A 24,417-nucleotide genomic window follows, 5' to 3' on the forward strand; every position below is an offset into this window, starting at 1 on the left:
TTGTTTTTTCAGAGAATTACTGGAGAAATGCTTAAGTTTACAAATAAAAAAGCTGAAATAAAAATAAATGTGTTTTCAGTTAGACCTTTTTACATTGTTTCGTAATGTGTGCAACCAAAATATGGGAGTCAGTTTTCCTCTCTGATTCACCTACTTTTGCATAATGCTTTACATGTAATAATGAAGCTGATTTGGTTTATTAACAGTAGCCAAAAGAAAATAATAAGAAAGAAAAAAATAAATAAAAGATTGCTTTAATGTGAGTAAAAATATATGAGCCAGTGAGAATAAAGTCTGCCTTAGAAAACAGATCTATTGTCTGTCTGATGTGCTAGGAAAGAGTATCTCAGCTTCACGTATCATTATTTTTCTTCCTGGTAGGATTAACCTGTCACAAAAGCTTCTCTGCCACCTTGGAAACCAGAATGTTGTTGTTATTGCCATTACATGTTTATATGACATGGCAGATGGTAATTTTCTCTGATTAATTCAGCTGTGGTAGTCTTTGCCATTGTCAGTAATACTTCCGTTTTTCAAAGAAGATGATGTTTTGAATGTATTTAAATTATTTTTATAAAATGTAAAGGAACTATAAGTAAGAAAATATTCTTGCATATGCATTTTAAAGCTACCTGTGGCTGTGATAACAGCCAGAGTTTTCTAGAAAATTAACTGGCCAGAGAAATGATAGAGATGCACAGTTCACCAGGGCGGCATAACGTATAAAGCAGGGGGAAGGTGATAAATTGAATCAAAAATATTAGGAACAAACTGCTTCTTCAGGCACTATTATTTAACATCTCTAGCCTTTTCTCACTGACAAAGTAAAGAATACTAACAGAGTAACATAAGCTTGTTTTAGGTATCTGGTTTTGCAGATTATGTGTCCTGCTGTAGTTTTTATCTATGCTTTTGGCCCTGTTTCTATCCGCAGTCCTTTCAGCCTTGCATTCTCAGACATGGAGAGCTTTGATCCAATAAGTAAATACTGGTCTGCTTATCGCTCACCCAGTGCAATTCCTCATGCTCTGTGGTTGCTGTGTGTATGTTCTCTCGTGAGGGGTGCACTAAGAGTCCTTCGTTCTCTCATGAGGGGTGTGCTAAGAGTCCTTTAGGGCCAGATCCTGCTTCCGCTGAAATCAATAGAAATCATCATTTCTGCTTTGGCTTACTGGGATTGAGTCCTCTGTCCCCTGTAAATGGCAGAGATGTTCCCAGACGTCGTATCTGACAACCCAGTTTATGCTACCTCACACATGCACACCTGCCTTCTGCTTTATATTCAGGATGAAGATGGTAGAGAAAATACCTTTCCTCTTACAGTATCAATTAAATCTCCTTATTTTCCTAACAGGAAGTGGCAAAGGGAGGCTACAGCTCTTTTCACAGCATTTATGATAACCCACATCAAAGTCTAGCACATACAAACATGTAGGTTACCTTTTCCCTGGAGATGTCTGTGAAAGAAATACTGGGACATCCTTGTGCCAATAAGGAAGAGATGTTTTTAAAAACAGTGCAAAGGAATTGCTCCTGAGTGATTCATTAGTGTAGGATTAGTGTAGGATAATAGATGGGAAAAGGTAACGAGGTGTAGCCTGTGAGGTCATTTAGGATTGCTGCCTCCTCCAGTTTGTGGAGTAGTCTTCTGTAAGTTTTCCTGGGAGTGGAGTTGCCTTTAATGTTAAAGTTGCAACAGCTTACAGGTACTTTTCCCAGTCACAATGATGCTGTCTCCTCTCAGAAGGAAGTTCCTCCAAGTGTCCAAAGTGGCTGTAGAGAAATGAGGAAGGATGGATGGAGCAGGCAGGGAAGCAGGATTAATACATTTGGTTTAGAGGGCATTAGGTGTTTTGACACTCCTACAGAGCAGTGTCTCAATACATAATTTACAATTCAGGTAACAATAGCGCTGCCTCAAAGGCAAGTTCATTGTGATACTGACTATAGATACCATCTTCTGCTGTAATTGTTTCTTGAGACAGGCTTTCCTCCAGTTCAAAACTGTTGTTCCTTAGTATCACGAAGGGGCATGCAAACATGACAGAGCAGGCATACAAGGAAATGATGTGGTTTGGCTGGGAGTCATCACAAATGAGAAATATGTAATAGTCATGTGATATTGCAATTACATAGGATGTATCGTATTAATATTATTCGGTACTCACATAACTACCTCTGTTGGGCTCAATATATGCGCCTGCATGTGCGTGTGTGAATATAAATATGCACAAGCAATTTAAAGGCTTTATTTCACGAGTTGGGGATGACAGCACAATTCCAAAGCAGCACATTCACAGATAATGACTCCAGATAATGCCAAGCACGTACCAGTAAAGACTTGACAGGGTTTAAGTATTAATGTCAGTGTTTGTGCAGGATTTTTAATACGTTTTTCGGCCAAAGGCATGTTCCTGCAACGCCTGATGAGGTCGAAGCTGGAGTAAAAGCGTGGTGGGATTTGCTGTTTCCCTGCCCGTGTAACGCAGACACGTCCAGCAGAGGTGCTGGGGGTGACCTGCCGCTCCGCACAGCGCCTGTGTCACTCCGGCTGCCGCCGCCAGGTGGCGCCTGGTACCGCCGGCTCCGGGAGCGGCGGCCCGATCCGGATCCCGAGCGACCCGTTCGAAGGTGCCCTGGGGCGTTCCAGATGGGGTTTAAAACACCGCAGGGCTCGGTTGTGCGAGATGGTCTCCATGTCGGGACTCCAGCAAAGTGGCCGAGGGTTTGTTTTCCGGGCAAAGGCTGTGCCTGCAGCATCTCCCAGAACACCTCATGCCTGGCTGTGTGCTTTTACTCCTCTTGGATCCCCTTTGCTAAGGCCACACGAGTGAGGTCATGAAGTTGGCTCTTGAGAGCACTTTGTTCATCACCTCCTGCTGTTTCCCATTACTGCTAGGCTGTTGTCTATGCTGCAGATGGCGTTTATGGTGTTTAGTCACTCCCATGGTGTGGTAATATCTGTGATGATTAATATTTTTGCCTTTGTAATAAGTTTATTGCAAATGGCTAGGACTTGTGCATGTGTCTGTAGTCTTCTGCAAGGGAAACATTTACTCATGTACCAAAAATGTCTCTCTCCTGCTCTCGTGTTCTTCAGAGGCCACTAGATGAACAGGAGGTGCTAGTACAGACAACATCCCCTGCATCAGTTCCAGATGGAAATACATCAGCTTCCAGGCTGTATATTTAATTTTAAGTTTGTTTCATGAAGTAGTGTTGTCTCAGAGAATATGTTTTTTATTTAAATTGATAACTGAAATAATTTTATGTTCTCTGAGAGCATCTGTATGCCTAGACATGGGGCTTACCACTGATGAAGGTGGAAGATTTACATGAAAGCCTTGCTAAAACATTGGCATTACCTCTACAGGCTGTGCACAAAGTCTTCTTCTGTTGCCATCACAATCACTTGGGGCGTGGATTTGCTGTGTTTGCATCTGTACTTCAGGCACTTGTGTAATGTAATTTGAAAGCAAGTAACTTTGCGTGTCCGTTGCAGTGTTTCAACTCCTTTGCAACTGTGCCTTGTTCTTTTATGTCCAGATAAACTATTTGTTCCTGTGACCTCTTGGTCTAAAACCGAAACTTGCTATTAAGGAGCTTCTTGAGTTGCAGCCACATGCATATAATTTGTTCAGGCTTTGCCTCTGTGTGGCAGAACGTTTATATTCATTATTAGTTGCTTCCATAGCTACTAAACAGAGGCAGAATCACTATGCAACAAGGCAAGAGGAAAGTGTGATAAACTTGTTGAACATGTTGTATGAATACCTCTTAGCTGAGTTCACAATTTCATACTCTCCTTTACATAGAAAATGTGTGGTGGGCACCTCACTGTCAGAGCCTTCAGTGAGTTTCCTCTTATTACTGCTTCTGGTTAAATGAGTGAATAAATATTTCAAGAATTGCACTGTTATTATTTATTCTAATTCAATTATTGACTGAACTTAATCTTACTTTCAATTAGTTTTATAATGCTTATGAATTATTACCTCATTTTTGCAAGGAAGAAGGATGCACTTCTTCAGGGCAGAGAATATTGCAAGCATATGAGTTGTCCACTGAACTTGGTCACATAATCTCATTGTTAAGCTGGAGAATTCTGCTGTCACTAAAACTTCTATGTGATTGCTGTGAATGTATCATGTCCCACTGTATCTTTTAAAAAGTCATTGCATGTAGAAATATACTGTAAATACTTAAATGAACAACAGGGAGAGTTCCTAATGATGTGCCTGTAATATCAAAAATGGCTTAAAAATAGTTTGCTGTTGGGTTTTTTTTTCCTTTCTAGCAAACTTCTGAAGAGAAGGAAGTCTGAAACGGGGCTGCAGGGGGTGACCGGAGAATGGTTTCAAGAAATGCAAAGACAAAAATTTCACAATTATGTTGATGTCAATAGGATGCTAAAACCACCACTGGAACATCAGCTAAGGAAGAGCAGAAACACTGGTGAGTTGCATTTTTCCATTTCCTTATCTATATGATAACAGTCACCAAGCCAGTGTCTTGGATTTCAGAGTGTAGTAGCTAAGGAGTTTCTGAAACTGCAGGGAGTTTTCTTCTCATGTCAAAGTTTTACCAAAGATGTATTTCAAAATTACTGTTTCTTTAAGCCAATTCTGTTAAAAACACAGCTGGGAGTCACAACAGAAAATCCCTGATATTCTTATCCCATAGTTAGAATCATAGATTGGCCCAGGTTGGAAGATCATCTAGTTCAATCTTTTATGAGAAGGGAAGCCTGGATGAGATTATCTAGCACCCTGTCCAGTGTCATCTTGTAAACTTTCAGTGATGGGGACTCCACTGTGTACCTGGGAAGGTTGTTCCAGTGATTGATTGTCCTCACTGTAAAAGATTTCTTTCTTAATCAAGATGAAGTTGCTGTAATTTTAGTAAATATAGTGGTGGTTTCCCAATCAAAGCAATAATGATTACTTTGCACAAAAATATCATGGTTTAACCCCAGCTGACATCTCAGCACCACGGAGGTGCTTGTTCACTCCCTCCCCAGTGGGACAGGGGAGAGAATCAGAAAGGTAACAGTGTGAAAACTCACGGGTTGAGATAAGGGCAGTTTAACAGGTGAAGCAAGAGGCATGCACAAAAGCAAAGCAAAACAAGGAATTCATCACTTCTCACAGTTGGACAGATGTTCAGGCATCTCCAGGAATGCAGGGCTCCATTGTGTGTAATGGTTACTTGAGAAGACAAATGCCATCACTCCAAATGTGCCCTCTTCGTTCTTCTTCCCTGAATTTTATGCTGAGCATGATACCATATGGTGTGGAACATTCCTTGGGTCAGCTGGGGTAAGCTGTCCCAGATGTGTCCCCTCCCAAATCCTTCTGCTCCCCCAGCCTACTGCTGGTGAGGTGCTGTGGGGAGCAGAAAAGGTTTTGACCCTTTAGTTACTGCTCAGCAGTAACTAGAACATCCCTGTGTTAACAACACTGCTCTCATCATGAAACACAGTCTTCTACCAGCTACTATAGAAAAAAATAATTCTATCCAAGCTAAAACCAACACAAAAAGACTTTTTTCTAGTTTTCTTAAAGAAACTAGAAGCACCTAAATGACATTTGGAATAAGTAGGTGATCTGGGTTTGGGGGAGAGGTTTGACTGTATCAGTGGAAAACTCTTCTTGGTAATGCTGGGCTAAAGGCATGACAGGATGGGTGACAAAGCCTGGAAAGTTGGGCTGACCAGGAAGCAACTTCTGGAGACTTTATTTCACAGGTTCTGCTGCCCATACAAAATAAATATGCACAAGAAACATGGTGTCTCTGTACCAAGCGTGGTATTCTGTACTGTCTTTCTAATCTCCCATCCAGATAGTTTTAGTGCCTTATATATGCTTTTATTCCATTCACATTTCTTCATGTTTTTCATTAAGTTCTTTCTATTTGTGCTTCATAGCAACTGAAAGCAGAATTATGCATTGCAAAAGAAAAGTGAAATCCTAAAAATTTTCCTGATACTACAGACCTACTCAGAACAGAACTCTGTCTTTCCTCACATCCCCTCTAGTCCACAGCTACCTACTATTTTTGTCTCTCAGAGATGGTCTAATTGCTGCATTAGCTAACTAAACTGTGTAATTGTTCTCTGGTATTTAATGTTGAAAGATGCTGTTTCTGTTTCAGATCTGAAGAAGGGGTTGTGTGCCTCAGAGGCTTGTCTGATATTTCCAACTGTATAAGTTGGCTTAATAAAAGGTACTGCTTCTACCCACCAGCCTTCCTCTGTCTACATCCTTAGACTCTGTCCATGGCAGAGTGCTGTAAGGACTCTCCTTATGTCACCTTCATTGCCAAGTCAAACAATGCCACCAAGAGGTTAGGCTTTGAAAGAGGGGAAGGATGCAGCATTTTGTAATACACAGAGATTGTTGCTGAAGAGACACCTATGTATCACACAGGATTTAAGTCACATGACATGAATTACTGCAGTTTGGACTAGGTCCAAAATGCTGCCCCTTGCTGTTGTTATCAGTGACACTTTGATCTCATTTCTGGCTTTGCTTTCTCCTACAGTCACTGGATAAGCCATTTTCAGGCTGTTGTATTGTTTCAGGTATGTGAAAAGATGGAGAAAAGAAAAAAAAAAAGGTTTAGTGTCTTATTTCTGAGTGAAGTCTTGTTTTCCTTATGTCCTGCTGTTTCCCGTGGCATGTATTAATAGCAGACCCTGCAGTTTCTTCCCCTAATCTGTGAGCAATACTCATCCTCTCCTTCACAGAAAATTGCCAGCTGCTTTTACAGGCAGATGGGTTTGTGTTCCATTTGAAGAAATCAAATTCTAACCTTCCCAAAGAAATCATTCATTATATCTTGCCTTTAAAATAAGTTCTTATATGCATGTTGCAGCAGAATAAATGTGCTTCAATGGTTATGGGAATCCCATCATAAAGAATTAGATGATACAAGAAGACACCTTAGTCTGAATTACTGTTATGTAGTTAAATTACAGTCTATTAAACTGTAGTATATTCAGGGTTGCCATATTTATATTTCTTACAAAGGTGAAAAGAAAGTGACTAATGATGGTGGGTGCCTCAATTTTCAAATGTCTAATTTGCCTGTATTTTAAAACGGTTCTGCTTTGCAAACGGTTGAGTGCTGATCACTTTCTGAAAGGCAGCCTCATCTATCTCACATGCATTGCCTAAAACCAATAATACTTTTCAAAACTTTAGATTTGTTTATCTTTCTCTTAATCTTCTAGTTAGTCATTACCATCCAGCATGTCACATAGTCTGTCCAAAATGTCAATAAAACTGGATGTGCCTGGCGTAAAAGGTAAGCAAAGGAAAAATTTGTATGAAGCCATAACTTTTTATGTTTTAAAATTGCAAGTTTTAACTTTTCTTTAAAGCATTTTAACACTGCATTTGTGAGAACTTGAAACAAATCAAATTTTTGTAATATTTTTAGATCATAAGGAACTAAAAATGCCATCCCGCACAAATCCTCAAGCACAAAAGAACACTTCGGCTTCCTTTCTGGGGTTCAGATCACCTTTTGCTTGGCTTTTCTCCTTTAGAAAATCAAGGAAAAACCAGACTCAGAAGCAAGCACGGTGAGCTATGATCAGAACATACATTATTTCCAGCTTTAAAGAAGTCTAATAATTGTTCTGTGTTTTGTTATAAACTTTGTTAAAATTATTTTTTCAGTCTCTTGCCTTTCACCTCACTGGAGAGACTGGGATTTTACTTGGTCATGTAATGAGAGATTATTTGTTCTGTGTCAGAAGAATGAGGACTAAGTGGCAAATAATAGCTAAAGTCTTGTGACTCAATCTATTTTACTCAGGTTTTGCATAATCATAGCATCATAAAATGGTTTGGGTTGAAAGGGACCTTAAAGATCATCTAGTTCCAGCCCCCCTGCCATGGGCAGGGACACCTTCCACTAGACTAGATTGTTCAAAGCCCCATCCAACCTGGCCTTGAACACTTCCAGCCTCTTCCCTCCAGGGCTTTATCCTGTGGTACTCTACCAAGCAGATCCCTCAAGAGATCAAAGATGTCTCTCCTGAAGTTGAGGGTAGTGAGCTTGCTGTGCACCCTCCTCACTGTCCTAAGGATATCGAACTCCACCATTTCATGGGCACTGCAGCCAAGGCTGCCCTTGAGCTTCACATTCCCCACCAGCTCCTCCTTTTTGGTGAAAACAAGGTCCAGCACAGCACCTCTCTTCTTTGGGTCTTCTCTCACTTGGAGAAGGAAGTTATCATAGATGCATTCCAGGAACTTCCTGGATTCCTTACGTCCTCCTTTGTTGTCCCTCCAGCAGATACTGGGCTGGTTGAAGTACCCCATGAGGACCAGGGGTTGTGAATGTGGGGCTGCGAATGTGGGGCTGCTTCTATCTCCTATCTCATGGAGCTCCATGTGCTCCAGCTGATCACTGAGGGTGACACCCCCTCCTCATGTACTCTTCCTGACCTTCCTGAAGAGTCTGTATCCTTCCATTCCAACACTCCAGTCATAGTAACCACCCCACCACATCTCCATGATGCCAGTAAGATGACAGCCCTGCAGGCATGCACACATTTTAACTCCTCTTACTTATTCCCCGTGCTACATGCATTTGCACAGAGGTATTTAAGCTGGGCCCCTGATGAAGCTGACTTACTGGCTGAAGTGGCTGGAATTCCTTTGTGCTGCTCTTCAGGTGCTCTCCTGCTGACCTGTGATCCCTCTCCAGGCTCTGGTCATCTCTTGCTGGCACTGGCATCAAACTGGTAGGAGTGGGATGGATTGAGGTTTCCCTGCACTGGCTTTAAGCATTTGAAAGCCTCAAGACTTAGCAGTGGCTGTATTCTATTTCTCTCTCAAGAGGATAAGGTGTGCTGCGTATGGAGATCTGGTGCCCTATGGCTGTGATACAACAGAAAAGCATAGCTTTCCCAGGCCATGGCAGAGAGTAGTGGCCCCAGGCAGCTCTGCTGCATCAGTTCCCACCATTTCCAACCCAAAGGCAGCCTAGAGGCAGGCCTGCAGCTTTGGCTGTAGCTGGACAAACAGGGTGTATCTCCAGTGCTTTTGTCTTTCATGCTTTGTCAGGGCTTTGGTTTCAGCCGGGTTTGAACCAAAGATTGTCTCATATGCAGTGCTAGAGCTGCTGTTTGAAAAGCATCCTTCTTCCTTGCCATGACCATTAAAGCTGCTGTTCAGAGGGATGAGACTACACTCAGGCTACTTAGGCTGTTTTCTCCTAACTTGTCCTGTATGGTCCTGTATGTCAGCAACACCTGAGTGAAATATTTTTGTGTTCATCTTAGGGTAATGCTTGGGTCTGGCAATCATAGATAAAGGTGCATTATGCAGTGCTATGAAATCTAAGTACGAAGCTGCAATGTGTTTGGCACAAATAGCTGATTTTCACTGTTAGTCTCCAGTCCATGCCTGGGGCTCCTAGGTGGCATTATGCTAAGACAAGGAACAGCTTGTAATAAACAATGACAGGTAATGCAAGCCTCTAAAGAAATTATGATGATTTTGATACATAGGTTTTGTAACACAGCAGCTTGCCATTGTGGAGTGTTTATATCAAAGCAGAAGGAGATTTAGGGAGAGGTTTGAATAGAGGCCATGAGGTTAGCTTTGTGGATGTTTACTGGTAACGATTCTCCTACGTGGCAACGCAAGGCAGGATAGAAAAAGGAAATGTGCAAAGTTGTAACACTGGTCCCTGCATGTCATCTGCTCCCTCCTCTTTCCCGTTCATGGTAATGCCCCTTATGCTGGGACATACCAACACGGGACCACAGCCCTCCCTGCAGAATAAAGGGACACTTGTCTAACTGAGAATCAGATTTCAAGGACATTGAATGCTGCTGCAAGGTGAGGTGGCCAGTGTAGAAAGGAAGGTCTTGGCTCTGCTGTGGAAGCTAAGCATCAAAATGATATCTTAAGTTAAGAAGGAAGAAAAATTAACCATGCCTACTCATTGCATCAGCTTTGCTGAGGTGTTTACCTGGCTTTTCCACAGAAAATTTAGTGTATGTCTGGCTCAGATGCCTTTGATTTCTTACCGAGCACGGCTTGAAAAATAAACAAGTCAATCCTGACGTGTAACTGAGCTGATTGCTACATTTTCTAGTCACGCCTCTCTGTTGAAAACTTCCCCCACCCTCTTCTAGGTGTTGCCCTGGCATGTGGTTTGCTTTATGCATAGGCAAAGCACTGAAGTAATCTGCCTCTTACCAGGTAGAGTTATTTTGGAGAGCTAGCGAAACACAATAGGAGGCAGCACTGTAAATCCTGTAAGTAAGCCTAACTGGCAGAAGCTTTGAAATAGATAAATATTAGTGGCAGTTTAGAGTGTCCTTTCTGTACTGGAGAGACAGTTTCATCAGCTGCAGTGGTGTTTTGCTGTGAGAATAAGTTATGGAAGCTGCAGAAAAGAGTGTTCTTATGCGGAGACACAGAAGATGCTAATAAAAGGTTTGTAACTGTAGTCTGAAGGTAGTGAAATGTTTGCTCACTTTTGGTTCAAAGGTTTTTGGGGTTCTTGAATTCACCAACAGAGAAATCTGTTTTCTAATCTGTTTTCTACTCTTTTCTAATATGTAAGCATATGGAAAATAAATGCTGTTTTAATTGTGTTTTCAGCATGTTTAAATTGTGTGTTTGTTGCTTAGCTGGCTTCTTACGTAGTACCGGTAAGAACAGTATAGAAGAAAACGGATTGCGCTCTGACATTAGGCAACCCGGAGATGGTCTGGGGAGGACAGGTGCCTCGGTGAAAATACTAATTCACAGCAAATTTTAATTCTTAGATTTATAGTGTTGTTACCAGTAGTGATAGTCGTAAGTAGAATTGCCGTTTACTTTTAACCTTCCATTCAGTTGTCATAAAAAAGGTACATATTATATAAGTGAAAAAAATATATAACTTCTTGTTTTCCATAGGGAGTAGTCTTTTTCTGATGGTGAATATTTCTGAACTTGAGCATTAATTTAACTTCTTTTCTGTTCATGGACAATAGATAATGTTTACAGCTATGTGTGTGTATGTGCGTGTGTGTGCAAAATAATGTAAACATTGCTCAATATCCTTAATCAAAAACGAAACTGAATTACTTTTCCCTAAAGTTATGCAATATTTCTCTCAAAGAAGCAAAACTTTAATTTGGAAATGCTGAAAAAACTTGAAATAATTCAGAAAAAATAATGAGGCAGTTTGAGAAGTGGAGGGATTGGCATAGGGAAAAGATTAAAATAACCTTGTCTGTGTAACCTGGCAGGGAGGAAAATAAAGCAGGATGCAGTGACCAGTTATTCTGAAAGAACAGTGACAACAAAGAGGTGGAGGAATTTAGAATAGTGCCAGAGGTGCAAATGAAAATTTAATTTTTGCCGAGACTATCAGAAGACATTTCTAACTAACATATCTACTTTGTGTAGCTTCATTGCAAGGAGCAATTAACACACCACCAAGCACAGCATCAAATGGGGAGAACTGCAGAGCAGCTTTGCACAGTAAAGCTGGAGAAGAAAGTTTCTAACAAAACTTTCACATTTTTGTTATGCATATAATTAAAACTAAGGTAACTTGTTAAGCCACAGAATTACCTTGAACTTGGTTTGCAGGAAATCATTGTGAAAACTCTGAAACATGAGTTTCCATCTTAATTTGTTGTAGAAGCATTAAAACATATTCAGCAGCATTTTAGTTTAAAGGAAGAGCTATGCATATGTCTCTGAGTCCAGGTTCTGTAATCTTCATTCACAGGGAGCAGTAACCCACTGAATATAGCACTATGAACATAGCACTGTTCATATTCAGTGCTACAAGGTAAAATTAGGAATTTTGGATTCAGATTGTCTGGCCGGATCCTAAGCCCACTTCAACAGGCTTGTTTCCTTTGGTTTCAGTTGGACCCCATGTCAGAGAGGAATCCTGGTTTTACAGTTCACAATTACAGAAGTAAAAACAAATTGCACCTTTCAGCTGTTCTTCCCTGCCTGCAAGCACATTGCAAACAAATGACAAAGCACTACAGGAGGAAAGGCTGGGCCACAAAGAACCTGCCAACAAGCCGGTTTATACTTGCTGTTGAAGCACAATAAAGTAGTCTTACCTGAGCACAAGAAGGTTTTAAGAGCTGAAGAACAAGGTCATTCAAACAGACTTTGAGACAAACAGGACTGAGCAGAACTGTCTTTCTCTACTTCACTTTCTCTCAAGAATTAACTTCCTGGGAAAAAACAGTTTCTGGGACCAGGAAGAGCAGGCGATAAACACAAACTGAGCAACATTTCCTTCAGGGCTTTTGAAGGGCCTGGGTTTGCTTAGTTGTAAAATAAGGAGCTGCAGACTGGAATAGACTCAGTGAAGTCAAGTCCTGTTCTTGTTTCGTTAGTTTATTTTGTATTTGTATGTCTGCAAGTCACCCCATAGAACAGAATACCTTTTATGTTCAGTAGTTCTTGGCTTGTTCTAACCACAGCATTACTCACAGACTCCCTAGCCAGGTCTCTGCAAAGCCCTTGCAGTTCTGTATAGCTTAGAAAAGCAGACCAGTCTTCCACCGTGTGTTACAAATTGGTAAATAAAGGCTGTTTTGGATGAGTAGCATTAAGTTCCAAAGTCCACACTGAAAAGAGTCTGCTGTCTGTCTCTCCTCCTTCAAAGGAGCAGAGCACAGCTCTGCATCTGAGCACAGTGAAATGGAAGACAAAAGCAATAGAACTGCAGATGCAACCCCTTTACAGATTTAGAAGTAGCCAAAGGTAACTTTGTAGTACCTACTAAATTATTGTTGTTTGGAAAGAGAAGTAATAACATCTTACCATAAAGCTGCATTGAAACAATTACTTTACGTGTGTTGCAGACATTGAGATATCAGTAGGCTGAGTTCATTCTTGGCTGTGCAGCTGCAACGTTTGCAAGCTGACAAGGCCAAACTGAATGGTACATTTCCCCTGCATTTTATTGTTAGCAGGATTCTTTTTGAGGGGAAAGGATGGTTTCTTCATAGAGGAGTCTTTTTTCAGGTGCTTCTCAATAGCTGTTAAAGAGAAACTGCTGGATATTTGCTACCTAGTAAAATTAAATTATGTTCCTTTTCAAAGCCAACATGTAAATCCTTCTGCCTACAGATGTGACAGTTCTGCTAGCCCATCTTTGAAAGTGGAAGAAATGGCAACGGTAAGTAGCTTATCAACTTTATTGTTAGCAATGTTCAAACCATGGATTTTTCAAAACCTAGTCCCCTTTGTTTCAGCTGTTGATATAACACCTGTTTAAACAGTATTCTTGCTTTAAACGCTTGTTTTAAACGCTGAGTAAAGGGTGTGTTGTGAACCTGTTGAATGGAGTAGAATGACCTTGTTCTGTTAACTGTACAAATGCAAAGCTTTCCTAGGTAAACCCTAAGTCTAGCTCTGATCACATTTCAGTTCTTTCTTAATGATGGAATAATTGCATGGATAATTTCCTAGCCAAAACCCTCACTTATTTGGCAACTGTAACCAACCTGCAAGTAGGCCCAAACTCACACTGAATAAATAATCTAGAGTATTTACTTTGTTTCTTTTCACTTGTGCAAGGGTGAAAAAGAGTATCTGACTCAGGCAGGCAATAAGCTAGAGCCTCTCCTGCAAGATTTCCATGAGCAGAATTACTGTGTAAATATAAATTTTGACAGTAGGAAATTATTTTTGGCTGAATGTTCCATTTTAAAAGCACAAGCTCAATTTAAGGGTGAAAAAACCAGATTTATTTCTGATGTAATTTAAGTACATGCTGTTGAAATAAACAGATTTCCTCCAAGGATGATATTTGTTAGTTTAATTACTTTATTACCCTGTATTACTAACGTGTCTTTCCTCCTCTTCAATTGTATGGTATAACCACAGAGGAAACTAAGAAGGTATACAGTATATAATCAAAGTTATAGAGGAGATAAATTGGCACCTCCCTTCTCTCATATTTCAAAAACAAAAGGATAATCTATATTAATATATGACTGAGCAAAGATCTTATCAGAGAATCGTGCCTATTATATAAATAGACTATCATAGCTAGACAAGTAAAATACTATGAATATTGAGAACTGAAAAATAGTAAGGGGTTTTATTTAAAAAAGGAGGAAGAGTCTCAGCAAAAATAAATCAGCAGTTCAGCAATTGTCTGAGCCTTTACCATCTGAGACTGTGAGCTGAGAGAAACATGGTTGGCACAGGAACCTCTCCATCTTAACATGTAAACTAAATTCAGATGGGGAATAGGATGACGTTTTTCCTGCTGCTAAGGTAATTTATCACAGGCCCCTAAAGTGCTGCCTTGCAATACGAAAATTGTGGTGTTAAATTATTTAATCTCTGTTGGGAGGTGAGTGTGTGAACTTTAAAATGTGCTGGTTAAGAAACACGTGATTAGGAAAAACTGAATTAAGAGATACAGTGCAGTAAGGATGCATATGGAGAAAATAAACAAACTATGCGCCTTACTATTTAAGGTCATTATAACTCATGTATCGAAAACATGCTACAGAATGAGGACAAGATGAGCAAATCTCCTTATTACATATGTAAAAGTCTCTAAAATGCATGCAACTTTACAATCCTCAGTGGTGTATTATAATAATACTACATTTAATGGACCCACAGAGAGTTTACTGACTCTGACTTGTAACACAATTTGTGATGTGACATGTGAAACATGATCTGAACTCACATGTAGAACTAAAATCATGTTGCCTTACAATTTCTAACAGGCTGAAATGTGCAATTCCCCAATGGCAACTGGAACAGACAGTCATACTTTTGATGCAAACCAAAATGAAATGATGGAGAAAAGTACACAGGAATGGAGTGAACAGCTAGAGAAGGAGTTTTTCAATGGTAAGTGTGTGTCCTTACTTTGTTCTGATATTATTGTTACTAGAAGTGACTGTGATGATTGGTTTCAGAGCATTCTCTGCAAACACATAGATTTTAAAGATACGGCTGTTACTTTGTACCATAGTGGCTACTTTTTGATTGCTTCATCTGAGAGCATAATATTTACTGTATTGTATTGTGTGTTGTGTAAAGTGTATTGTGACACTTCAGAATATGTCACTGGTCACTCTTAGAGTGTATTTCATCTCATACTGATGCAGTTCAGAAGAATCACAACTTAAGAGCGTACATTTCTCTGCTGATTCTGACAGGGGCCTGTATTGCATCCTTTAGATGCAGACATACAATTATGTAAGAATTTCATCCCAGTTTCCTGCATGCGTACTTTTGATAATGATGAATTACTGGGCCTGGTTTTGTGAATTGTAAAGCCTCAAACCACAGAAGCAAAAGGTATTGTGGCATTCAGTTAGTTTTCTGGGAGCCCTTATAGAACCACACAGAAGTTGTTAATTCTTTTTTGTCTTCTTACTGCTGGGAAGCAAAGCAAGATCAGACTCAGCCTATGGGAGTACTGAGGTGTTCTTCCGTAAACTCTCTCAGATCTGTGCAAACAAATGTCCATTAATATTACTTTGTGCCACCCAAAATACAAGAAATCAGAGGTTGAAAGCATGATTGAGAAGCAGTGGGTGAGTTGGCAATGCTGGAAGAGGAGAGCGCTGCAGGGTGAACCACTGCAGTGGTTCTTCTGAAACACACACCTGTCACTGCTTTTGGGTGTCAGTCATGTGCACACTTGTCCCATGACAGAGTAAACCTGTACATTGCTTGGCTGCTGTCCTCCAAATGGAAGACTCAGAAACAGCTCATCTTTTTTCTTGTTCTAAGCTGACTCTCTCAAGAGTCTTCTCTCTTCTGTGCTGAAGAGAAACTTAGAAAAAAGCTAAATTTTACTACTTTCATATCACCTTTTGTTCGAACTGTACTTGCACCTGGCAGTGCTTTCTTAATGATTCTGTACTGTTAGCACAGATCTGTAATGACTGATCAGTCAGTCTTTTTTATTTAAATGAATTAGGAAATGCTGTAGCAAACCAGCCATATCAATTTGTGGTTATACCTTACATATGCTATTTTCAAAATATGAAAGAATACAACTAGTGAAGGCATAATTGTTGTTGCCGATAAAATACTTTAAATACATTGTTGTCAGTCTTATGACTGAACATCTTGGTTAATTGCGCTGTATAGTGTTTAATTCCAGTTCATGAGATAAATCACGGGTTCCTAACTATTTAATTACACTTTTCTATCCAGAAAATGCCATTTTCAGTGCTGATTTTAAAGTAATAATCTACAGTTTAGTGGAGAACTTCTTTTCTGAATGAGACAGTGAACATGCCAGGCTACTGAATATGTTTGTTTGCTGGTTTTCAGGATTCTGTGTTTTCTTACAGTTGCATCATAACTGTCCTTTATGAACACACATAAAGGTCCATGTCTCTCTAGTGAATTCTTTTCAGTGATTTTTTTGCTTACAAACTAGACTTGGAAAGTTTACACACACACGTGTAGTGCATGAGTAAGAATTCAGACTTCAATTTGTTTTGTTTTCTTTTAAATAGCACAAAGACTAACATTTACATAAAGAGCAGCTTTAAGATCAGTCATAGAGCAGCACATTTTTTTCCTTGCAGTCATAATGGGTGACTGCTGACAGGTCCTGTGGAGGAAGAATGTGTGGTTTTGGGAGGGTTTTGAATGCTGAGAAGCTGACTCTTTTAAACCTAGTTCTGATTATTAATTGTAGTGTATGAAACTTCTAAACTTAAACAGTCAGAAGATTATTAAACAAAACCAAATAAATTTTTTTTTCCCTGTACAGTTCTCAATGATCTGGATGACCAGCTGGCCCAGGAACAAGCCCAAGACCCATTGGACAGGACAGTTTCTACTACCAGTGCATCAAATGTCCAATACAGTAGTGCATTCCCTACCTTAAAGAGGCAGACTGCTAGTAGGGGGCAACGCAGAAATGACTGGAGTGACATGCCTAGCACATTTTTCCCAGACGGATTGAGAACAGTAAGAGCCAAAGATGAACACAAGATTTTCATCAGACCAAGGAAATTACACAGTGCATATATAAACTGGCACCAGACAGCCTTTCAAGATGACTACAGATACGGTGACCCACTTGATGGAAATCCTCATCTACTAAGCAGCAGGCTGCCTTCTGTTTCTTTTGGACGGTCTTCAGAAGGTAGCTTATATCCTCCTTCCATAACTCACAACAGTGGATTTAGGCACAAGAGTTGTATAAACAGGGATACAGCTGGCAGAAGTTACTCTGTATGTTCCCTTCGGAGATGTCTATCATCAGTATCTTCTGACCAGCTATCAGGATCTAGTTTACATCCATTGGCAAGAGAGACCAAGAATGTGTTTGTACCAAGATTTGGTCGACAGAACCCAAAGAGAATTCCTCTGTCTTCTATTGTATGGAACAACACACCAGACTCCCCTGAACAAACACCAACCCAAGAAAAGATGTTTAGAACCCAGTCACTGATGGAGTTTCATGCTGCAGACCATGGTAGATATTCCAGCACTTTGCAAGAAACCAAGAAATATGGATGTTACCACACAAAACACCAGTACAGAAGATCTATTTCAAGCAGTAATTGCTGTAGTAGAGTTAGTTGCCCTGACAAAGCTACCTCTCCGTTGCCCTTTGATAACTGGGAAAATTATCCATTATACAAATCAGAAAACAATCTCTCTAGATCCTACTATAGAGGCACTTCTTCTCATGGCATGTTGTATGCAAACCAAAAACATTCTTATGGAAAAAGAGACTGCTATCCTTCTTGGACTGATATTCCTCAGTACTACAGTGATGAAGGATTTCTTTCCCCTGATGCCAGCTTTGAAGTGATGATGGCCAACTTAAATGAGCAGCAGTGGGCACATACAAAGAATGCCAAGTTTGATTCACAGCGCCTGCAGAATGATTTTCATATGTATTCTCCAGAAAATCTGAATATCAAAAGGATAACAAGAACTTTTTCAGAATTTACTGAGGGCTGTCAGCCTTGGCTAAGTTGTGACTCTTCAGTTTCTTCATGTAGTACCACAACTGATGAGTCAGTCTTTCCTAATTTGAAGGACCAAACAAAACCTATCGGACTGAACAGGAATTTAGTTGACATTACACAAAGAAGCACTAAAGCAGACTTTACACAACTAGAAAAGGTTGAAGGTATGAAACTGCCAGATGAAAACATGCCACTACAGTCAGTTTCTCAACAAGTAGATACAAACTACGTTAACAGCCAGAGTTTTCCCTCTAACAGCCCTGCTTCTGACACATTACAGAGCGATGCATCTCTCTTTAACACAATGAGATCAAAGAGACAAACCCAAGTCACTGCCAGAGGAGACATTGCAAAAATATGTATGTCAAACTGTGACAAAAGAAATGTACAAATGAAGGAAAATGATTGCCCACCCAACAGTGTGTTCAGACAACCTGCCTGTATTTTGACGGCTAATGAGAGCAGAAAGGAACCTTTTCTTCCAAGTCAGAAAGACTGGGAACATAATCTGCACTATGCAGCAAAAAGAGAGAACATCAAACAGGATAATCGGGGTACAGAAGACATTATCCAAGCTACTCCAAAGAGATGCTCCTCACTGCTGAATGTTGCTTCTGCTCCATCCACTGAAAAATTAGCAAACTGTCAAGGCATATTGTCCTGTCCTCCTGAATGTTCATCTAGCTCCTCACAAAGCTCTCCACATGCACTTTCTCATAAAGACAATTCTAAATGTTTGGGAACGCTAACTAGCTCTTCAGTAAATGGCACAGTTACTGAATCTCAAGCAGAAGGTGGAAAACCAGCCCAAGTGAACAGAATACGTGTTACTGAAAAGATTGCGCAGAAAACACTGCAAAATATAGGCACTTTAGTTACTAAGGACTGTAATGGACAATTCACTACTAGTTCTTTACAAAATGGAAATTCTGGAAATACTTACATGCACAGCTTTGATGGAGATGCCAAGACCTCTGATCATAGTTTAAGTTATTTTTGCCTTGAAAAAGAAAGTGGAAAACTAAGGAGTAATTCACCTTGTACTGAAAGGTTTCACAAGAAAGACAGCTTGCTGAGACACACCAGTAGCTGCAGCATTACTGGCTCCCCTAGAAGAAACAGCCTCAAATCTGACCCACTTGTTATTTATTACACTTTACCCAGAAAATCAGCTAGCATTGCTGGTAGTATTATGTCAGATACACCTATCTCTTTACCTAGAGAAAGTAGAACAACGTACAATTATTTAAGGTCTGAAATTCCACATAGAGCTGATGCCTTTAGTTTTAATCAAAGAGATGTGTCTTGTTTAGACTCAAAACATTCATTTTTAACATCAGCATCATTAAATGCTGCTACAGGTCACAAAGAAAAAGATTACCCCAGTCCTTTAACCAAAAGTTCTAATGATTCGGTAAGTAGTAACACGTCAGTTGAACTGACAGATAGATGTAAACATCTAAGCAGAAGAGAATCCTCTGTGTTTTCAGAGTGTAATGACAGGGGAAATTTTTTGCAGAAATACAAAACTACAAGCACATTTACAGTTTGTGTTGATGAAGATCATGTCAAGTATCATGAACTGGTTTCGATTTATTACACGTTACCACGGAGGCATTCAAGAACATTTTGTAACCTCTTTAGAGATAATCCAGAGGATGCAGATTTACCTTGTCCCAAAGAAAATGCTCATTCACCAAGAATACAAAACAAGAAAAATGAAGGTCATGTGAGTTTAGCAAATATTTTTTCCCTCAGTACTGTGGGAAAAGAGGTGCCTTCATATTCTTCTGACCAAGTATCTTCAGCTCTGGTCACACCTCAGAATTTAGGAGCTGTTGTTGATAGTGAGGAAGAGAATTCCCACTTATCTCCTAGCTCTGAGAAGATACGTACTTTGAAGTCAATGAGTACAGTACATAACAGGAAAGATAGTTCAGCAGATACTTCATTAGCAGAAAATGACATGGTGACACAATCCACTGCAATAGTGGTTAAGTCAGGTAAGGCCATTTCTGATGCTTCAAGCAGCCAAAATACAGAAACATGTCTAAAAGAAAAGAAGGAAATTTTACAGACAGCCACACCACTAACGTCCACTTTATCAACCCCTCCCAAGCCAGGCAGGCATTTAGAGAATCCTTTGTATTCTACTTCAACAAACAAAAATATAATACAGAAGGGAAACTCTGAAAACTGCTCTCAGGCCCCTAAAGTGAACACCAGTAAAAATCTGAACAGTTTGCTCATCCATTCAGGAGAGAAAAGTTCCCTTGGAAGGAGCAGTAACACAGTGCGTGCTAATGTGCCGCTTCCTCCTGCAGAAGACAAGTACAGGGATAGCACTGAAGTCAAACAGAGAGTAAATTTCCGACACCAAGCCAGCCCTCTGTATTATAATAAACATAGTGGACTACAATTAAGGGCTGACAGTTCAAGAAAAAATGCAAATTATTTAAAATCTTGTAGCAAAGTGCTTTCAGGGTCTCAGGGCAAAGCATCTGAGGTAAGCACAGCTCCCAGTTCTGATCCATCACTTCAGCTTGACAAAGTGGTTAGCACAGACACAGATGAAGTAAAGGATTCAAAGATTAAAAAAGAGCATAGCTCACAGGGTGTTTGGATGGGTAAAGATTATAGTGGTTTGCAAGAATCAGAGAGGCACAGTGAAGGCAGCCTGAACATGACCTGTAAAGATAAAGTCCTCAGGGTAACACAAGATCAGATAACACAGAGTGCAGAAGATGAGAACAAGCTTCTCTCTGACTGCACAAGAGACAAAGTCAAAGATATAGAAAAAAGGAAAAACAGACCTTCAATTAAAAATAAATTGGCCGCTGTTTACAAAACAAGTCGAAAATTTTCAAGTAAAAACTTACCCCCCAAACCGCACATAAGTAACATCTTTTCCCAGAATGATGGAAGTGCCACTTCTTCAGAGGCCGACATGTCCCTTGACTCACTGATTCCAGCGGATTCCCATCAGCCATTCCTGCAGTCGAACAACAAAAATCAGAATCACAGTCTGGACTCTGATAAGAATATGCCAAAGCCAAGAACAGCTGAGAATAAGAAGACTGAAATTCAGAATGATCCTTCTTTGCATGTTAATAACGCCAATTGGAGGTCTTTTACAAGCTCATACACCCAGAAGGAAGCCATCAGTCCCAAAAAAACTACAGTGAAAGTGGAAAATAGGCCAAGTCTCACAACCCTCTTTCCAGATAAAGCAGTAACCACAAGAAATAAGAATTCCCAAACACTTGATCTCAGGTTAGAAAGCAAAAGCCAGCCCATTTCTCCCAGTGCTACTACATCAGACGCTCTGGATGATGAGAAAAGAAGAGCTAGCAGTCATGCCTGCAGCCCTCCCTTGCCGCTTTTGACCGACAAAAACTCAAACACCTATGTAAATAGTTGCTTGCAGGCAGACACATATCCAGAGCAAAACTTGACTTCCCAGACAGTGCTTGGTCGATGCCAAAACACCTCTCAGCCTGCTAGCTTAAAAAACGCGAACTTGCACAGCTCTCAGTTGTGCAAGAGTCACACCAAAAGTCAGCATGAGCGTCACCTCTCTGAGAGTATTTGTGCTCCAGATTCCCATGAGACCTTTGCCTCAGGAAGCAATATTCTACCAAAAGAGGGCATACATGGGAAGAGATTTAAATCTTACTCGGAGCTGTTGTCTTGTGATGAAAATGAAAACTGGGCATCAGATGATGAGAAATGTTACAGCACTAGAAATCTGATGTATCCTTCTGTTGAATTTGGTATATTTGGCAAAGAACAACAGTTGGCTTTCCTGGAAAATATCAAGAGGTCACTCACAGAAGGGCGATTATGGAGACCTTGTCTTCTTAATAACCCTGGTGCTCTCAGAGATGGAGAGACCCCTTCTATAAACAGGGCTGAGCTTCTGAGCTCAAGTTCTGCTGGGAGCAAAATGTCATCGGCTGCTTCTTCCCCCCGAGAACCAACTGATACCTACCAGGAAGACCCAGCAGCTTATTCAGACTCAGACAGTGATACCACCACTGATGATGAATACTACCTAGATGAGGTAGATAAGGAATCTGAGCTATGAAGGGCCCATGGTACTAAGATGGCACAATAGCTCGGTGGTTTCTGGGCAGGTAAAAACATGTAAAATACTTCAAGCCAGTTCTTGTGCTGCTATAAATTGGTACAACTTCATTAGTTTTGAAGAAGTTAGTATGTTATGTTAGCTGAGCATCTGACTTTTGTATTAAATATGTGGCTTCACCATTGTTGTTTCTCTAGCAGGGAAAAAGAATGTTAAAAAATCCCTTCCCAAAATAATAGAAGGTAAACAACTGTGGAGCTTTGAGGAGTGTAACTCCAGAGATGGCTTTTCTCTGAGTCAGCAAGCAGTGGTGTAGGCTCCTGCCAGCAAAGCAGTGCTGGAATGGATAAATTCTAGCTTGGGCCACTTTTTCTTACAGGACTTAACAGAAAACCAAGAGGTTACTTTGCTGAAATTACTGTTTCTCCATTTTTCCTCATTTTTCCAGATCAAGAATGATAATGCCAATCTGTCCCACCCAACAAACTCCCCTGCAGAACAAAACCTGTTCCATTTTTACAGCATATTCTCTATGAATGTTCTTTTTCTGCATTCCTGGGAAGCACAGCAGCAATGTCCCTGGTGGCGTTTGTTCTGACGTGCAGATGAGGCAGATTCCACACCAAAATTTTTCTGTACAGCATTGCCAGAGCAGTGAGCAATATGAGTTACAGAAGTGCTGCTAGTGCATGAGAAACAGCTCAGTAAAGGTCACAGCACTGCAAAACCCACCAGAATTCCTAAGGATATTAAGAAACACAGCTGAGCATGGAAATCTGCTTTTCAGACATGGGAGATTCCTAACAGCACAGCTTTGGTTACAGCTGAAATGAACGGCCAAGATTCCTGCCTTTTATTTAGGAACAGATAGGTGCATTTGAATTAATAATCCAACACTTTAAACCATGCAAAATGTAAAAAGATTTGCCCTATTTATTTCCTATATAAACCTCATGGGTTGAATTCTAAGCTGTCCTAGTAGTGGGGAGACAACCATAACCAACACATCTTGCAATGTCCCCAAGTTCTCTTCTGCTCAGCTGGGCTCCTTCAGGGCAGCACCACCTGAACTGGGTCACAACAGGCTGGCAGATTTTTACACACAAATAAAAGCAGCAAGAAATGATCTTTGCCTTTTGCTAAACTACCATCTGTTTTCAGTCTTTTTCAGCCACTCCTGCCGTCACCATGGTACTTTCTATCCTTCAAACTGAACATCTGTAAGCATTTTCCAGTGGCTATTCTTTGGCCACACTAATAATGTAGTATCATTACTCAGTAGCCAAAACTCATCTCTGGCCATTAAATTTCTAACTAAGCTTTGATCTCTTTTTTATGCAAAATCAAAGTGGCTCTCTGAGCCAGAAGATAGTATTTTTAAGTAATTACACATTTACTTCTACTTTATTTCTGATTTCACATATGGTCTAAAATGATGACCTGTATTTTTTATACACTTTTTAATTCAATAAAATTTCTGTAGGACATAATTGTATTTTTGTAAGTGGAAGGACAGAATACTGGTATTCTAAAATAATATATTTTACATAAAACAAGCAATGCTTGTATCACTGACTGCTCCACAAGAAACTAAATGATGAAAATATTATAGTGGGTAACTGATATCCTTATTTTTTTTATACTGTAAACTTCGTTAAAGAAGTGGGTCTATAGTTCATATCTGTACCAATATGTAAGTATCTTTATACTGGGGTAATTTGTCTGTTGTTGTACATAAAAGGACTAATATAAACTATGTATTTATAGTCAGAATTGATCTCTATGACGTGCCTGTTCTGTAAGGATATAAGCTGGAAGGAAATTCCAGTTTGTAAAATATGGTATTCTAAGGAGAAATGTCTTTCTGTAAACAGCTCTATTCTATACATACAGGATTCTGGAGAGTAAGACAATAAAACCAGCTGAATATCAGTGAGGAATATGTGCTGCTGTACATTTCTGCAAAATACATTGGTCCAAACCCTGGGAACAGCAGCCTATGTAAGGTAAAGAATAATAAAACAAGTGTTTACAGGGGCAGTAAATGGTCAGACACTTTTTCCTGACTACAAGGGGAGAGTTTAGAACATTTTTACTTGTAAATATTTTCTACCTGTTCAACAGAAGTTGGATTAAGTTCTCGCCTTGTTGGCATACATTTTTTTTTCATTTGCTATGCAATCTATGCTATGTAAGTACAGCAAATCAGGTGCCTTGATTTAATGGAAGCAAGTAAAAACTGCTTTTGGGCATAAATCAGTTGCGAAGACTGCAGCCCTTTGAAGATCTGTAAAGTAGTGTTTACACCAAATAATGGTATTCTGTAAAACAGTCAATTGTGTGAAAAGACAGAGGAAAA

At 40.0% G+C, this 24,417-nt stretch overlaps 1 protein-coding gene across 1 annotated transcript in view; it reads left to right on the forward strand.

The window, feature by feature from the left end:
- EXPH5 (exophilin 5) overlaps window positions 1-22,058 on the forward strand; it is a gene marked incomplete at both ends in the record, with an annotated part of 34,372 nt that extends 12,314 nt beyond the window's left edge. The window contains 7 exon segments of the mRNA XM_080613752.1: window positions 4,298-4,455; window positions 7,235-7,281; window positions 7,284-7,308; window positions 7,444-7,588; window positions 13,125-13,173; window positions 14,744-14,870; window positions 16,759-22,058. Of these exon segments, the coding sequence (XP_080469878.1) occupies window positions 4,298-4,455; window positions 7,235-7,281; window positions 7,284-7,308; window positions 7,444-7,588; window positions 13,125-13,173; window positions 14,744-14,870; window positions 16,759-22,058 (5,851 nt within the window).
- Between the last annotated feature and the right edge of the window lie 2,359 nt (window positions 22,059-24,417).

Source organism: Psittacula echo, assembly GCF_963264785.1.
Source record: "Psittacula echo genome assembly, chromosome: 3".
NCBI lineage: Eukaryota > Metazoa > Chordata > Aves > Psittaciformes > Psittacidae > Psittacula > Psittacula echo.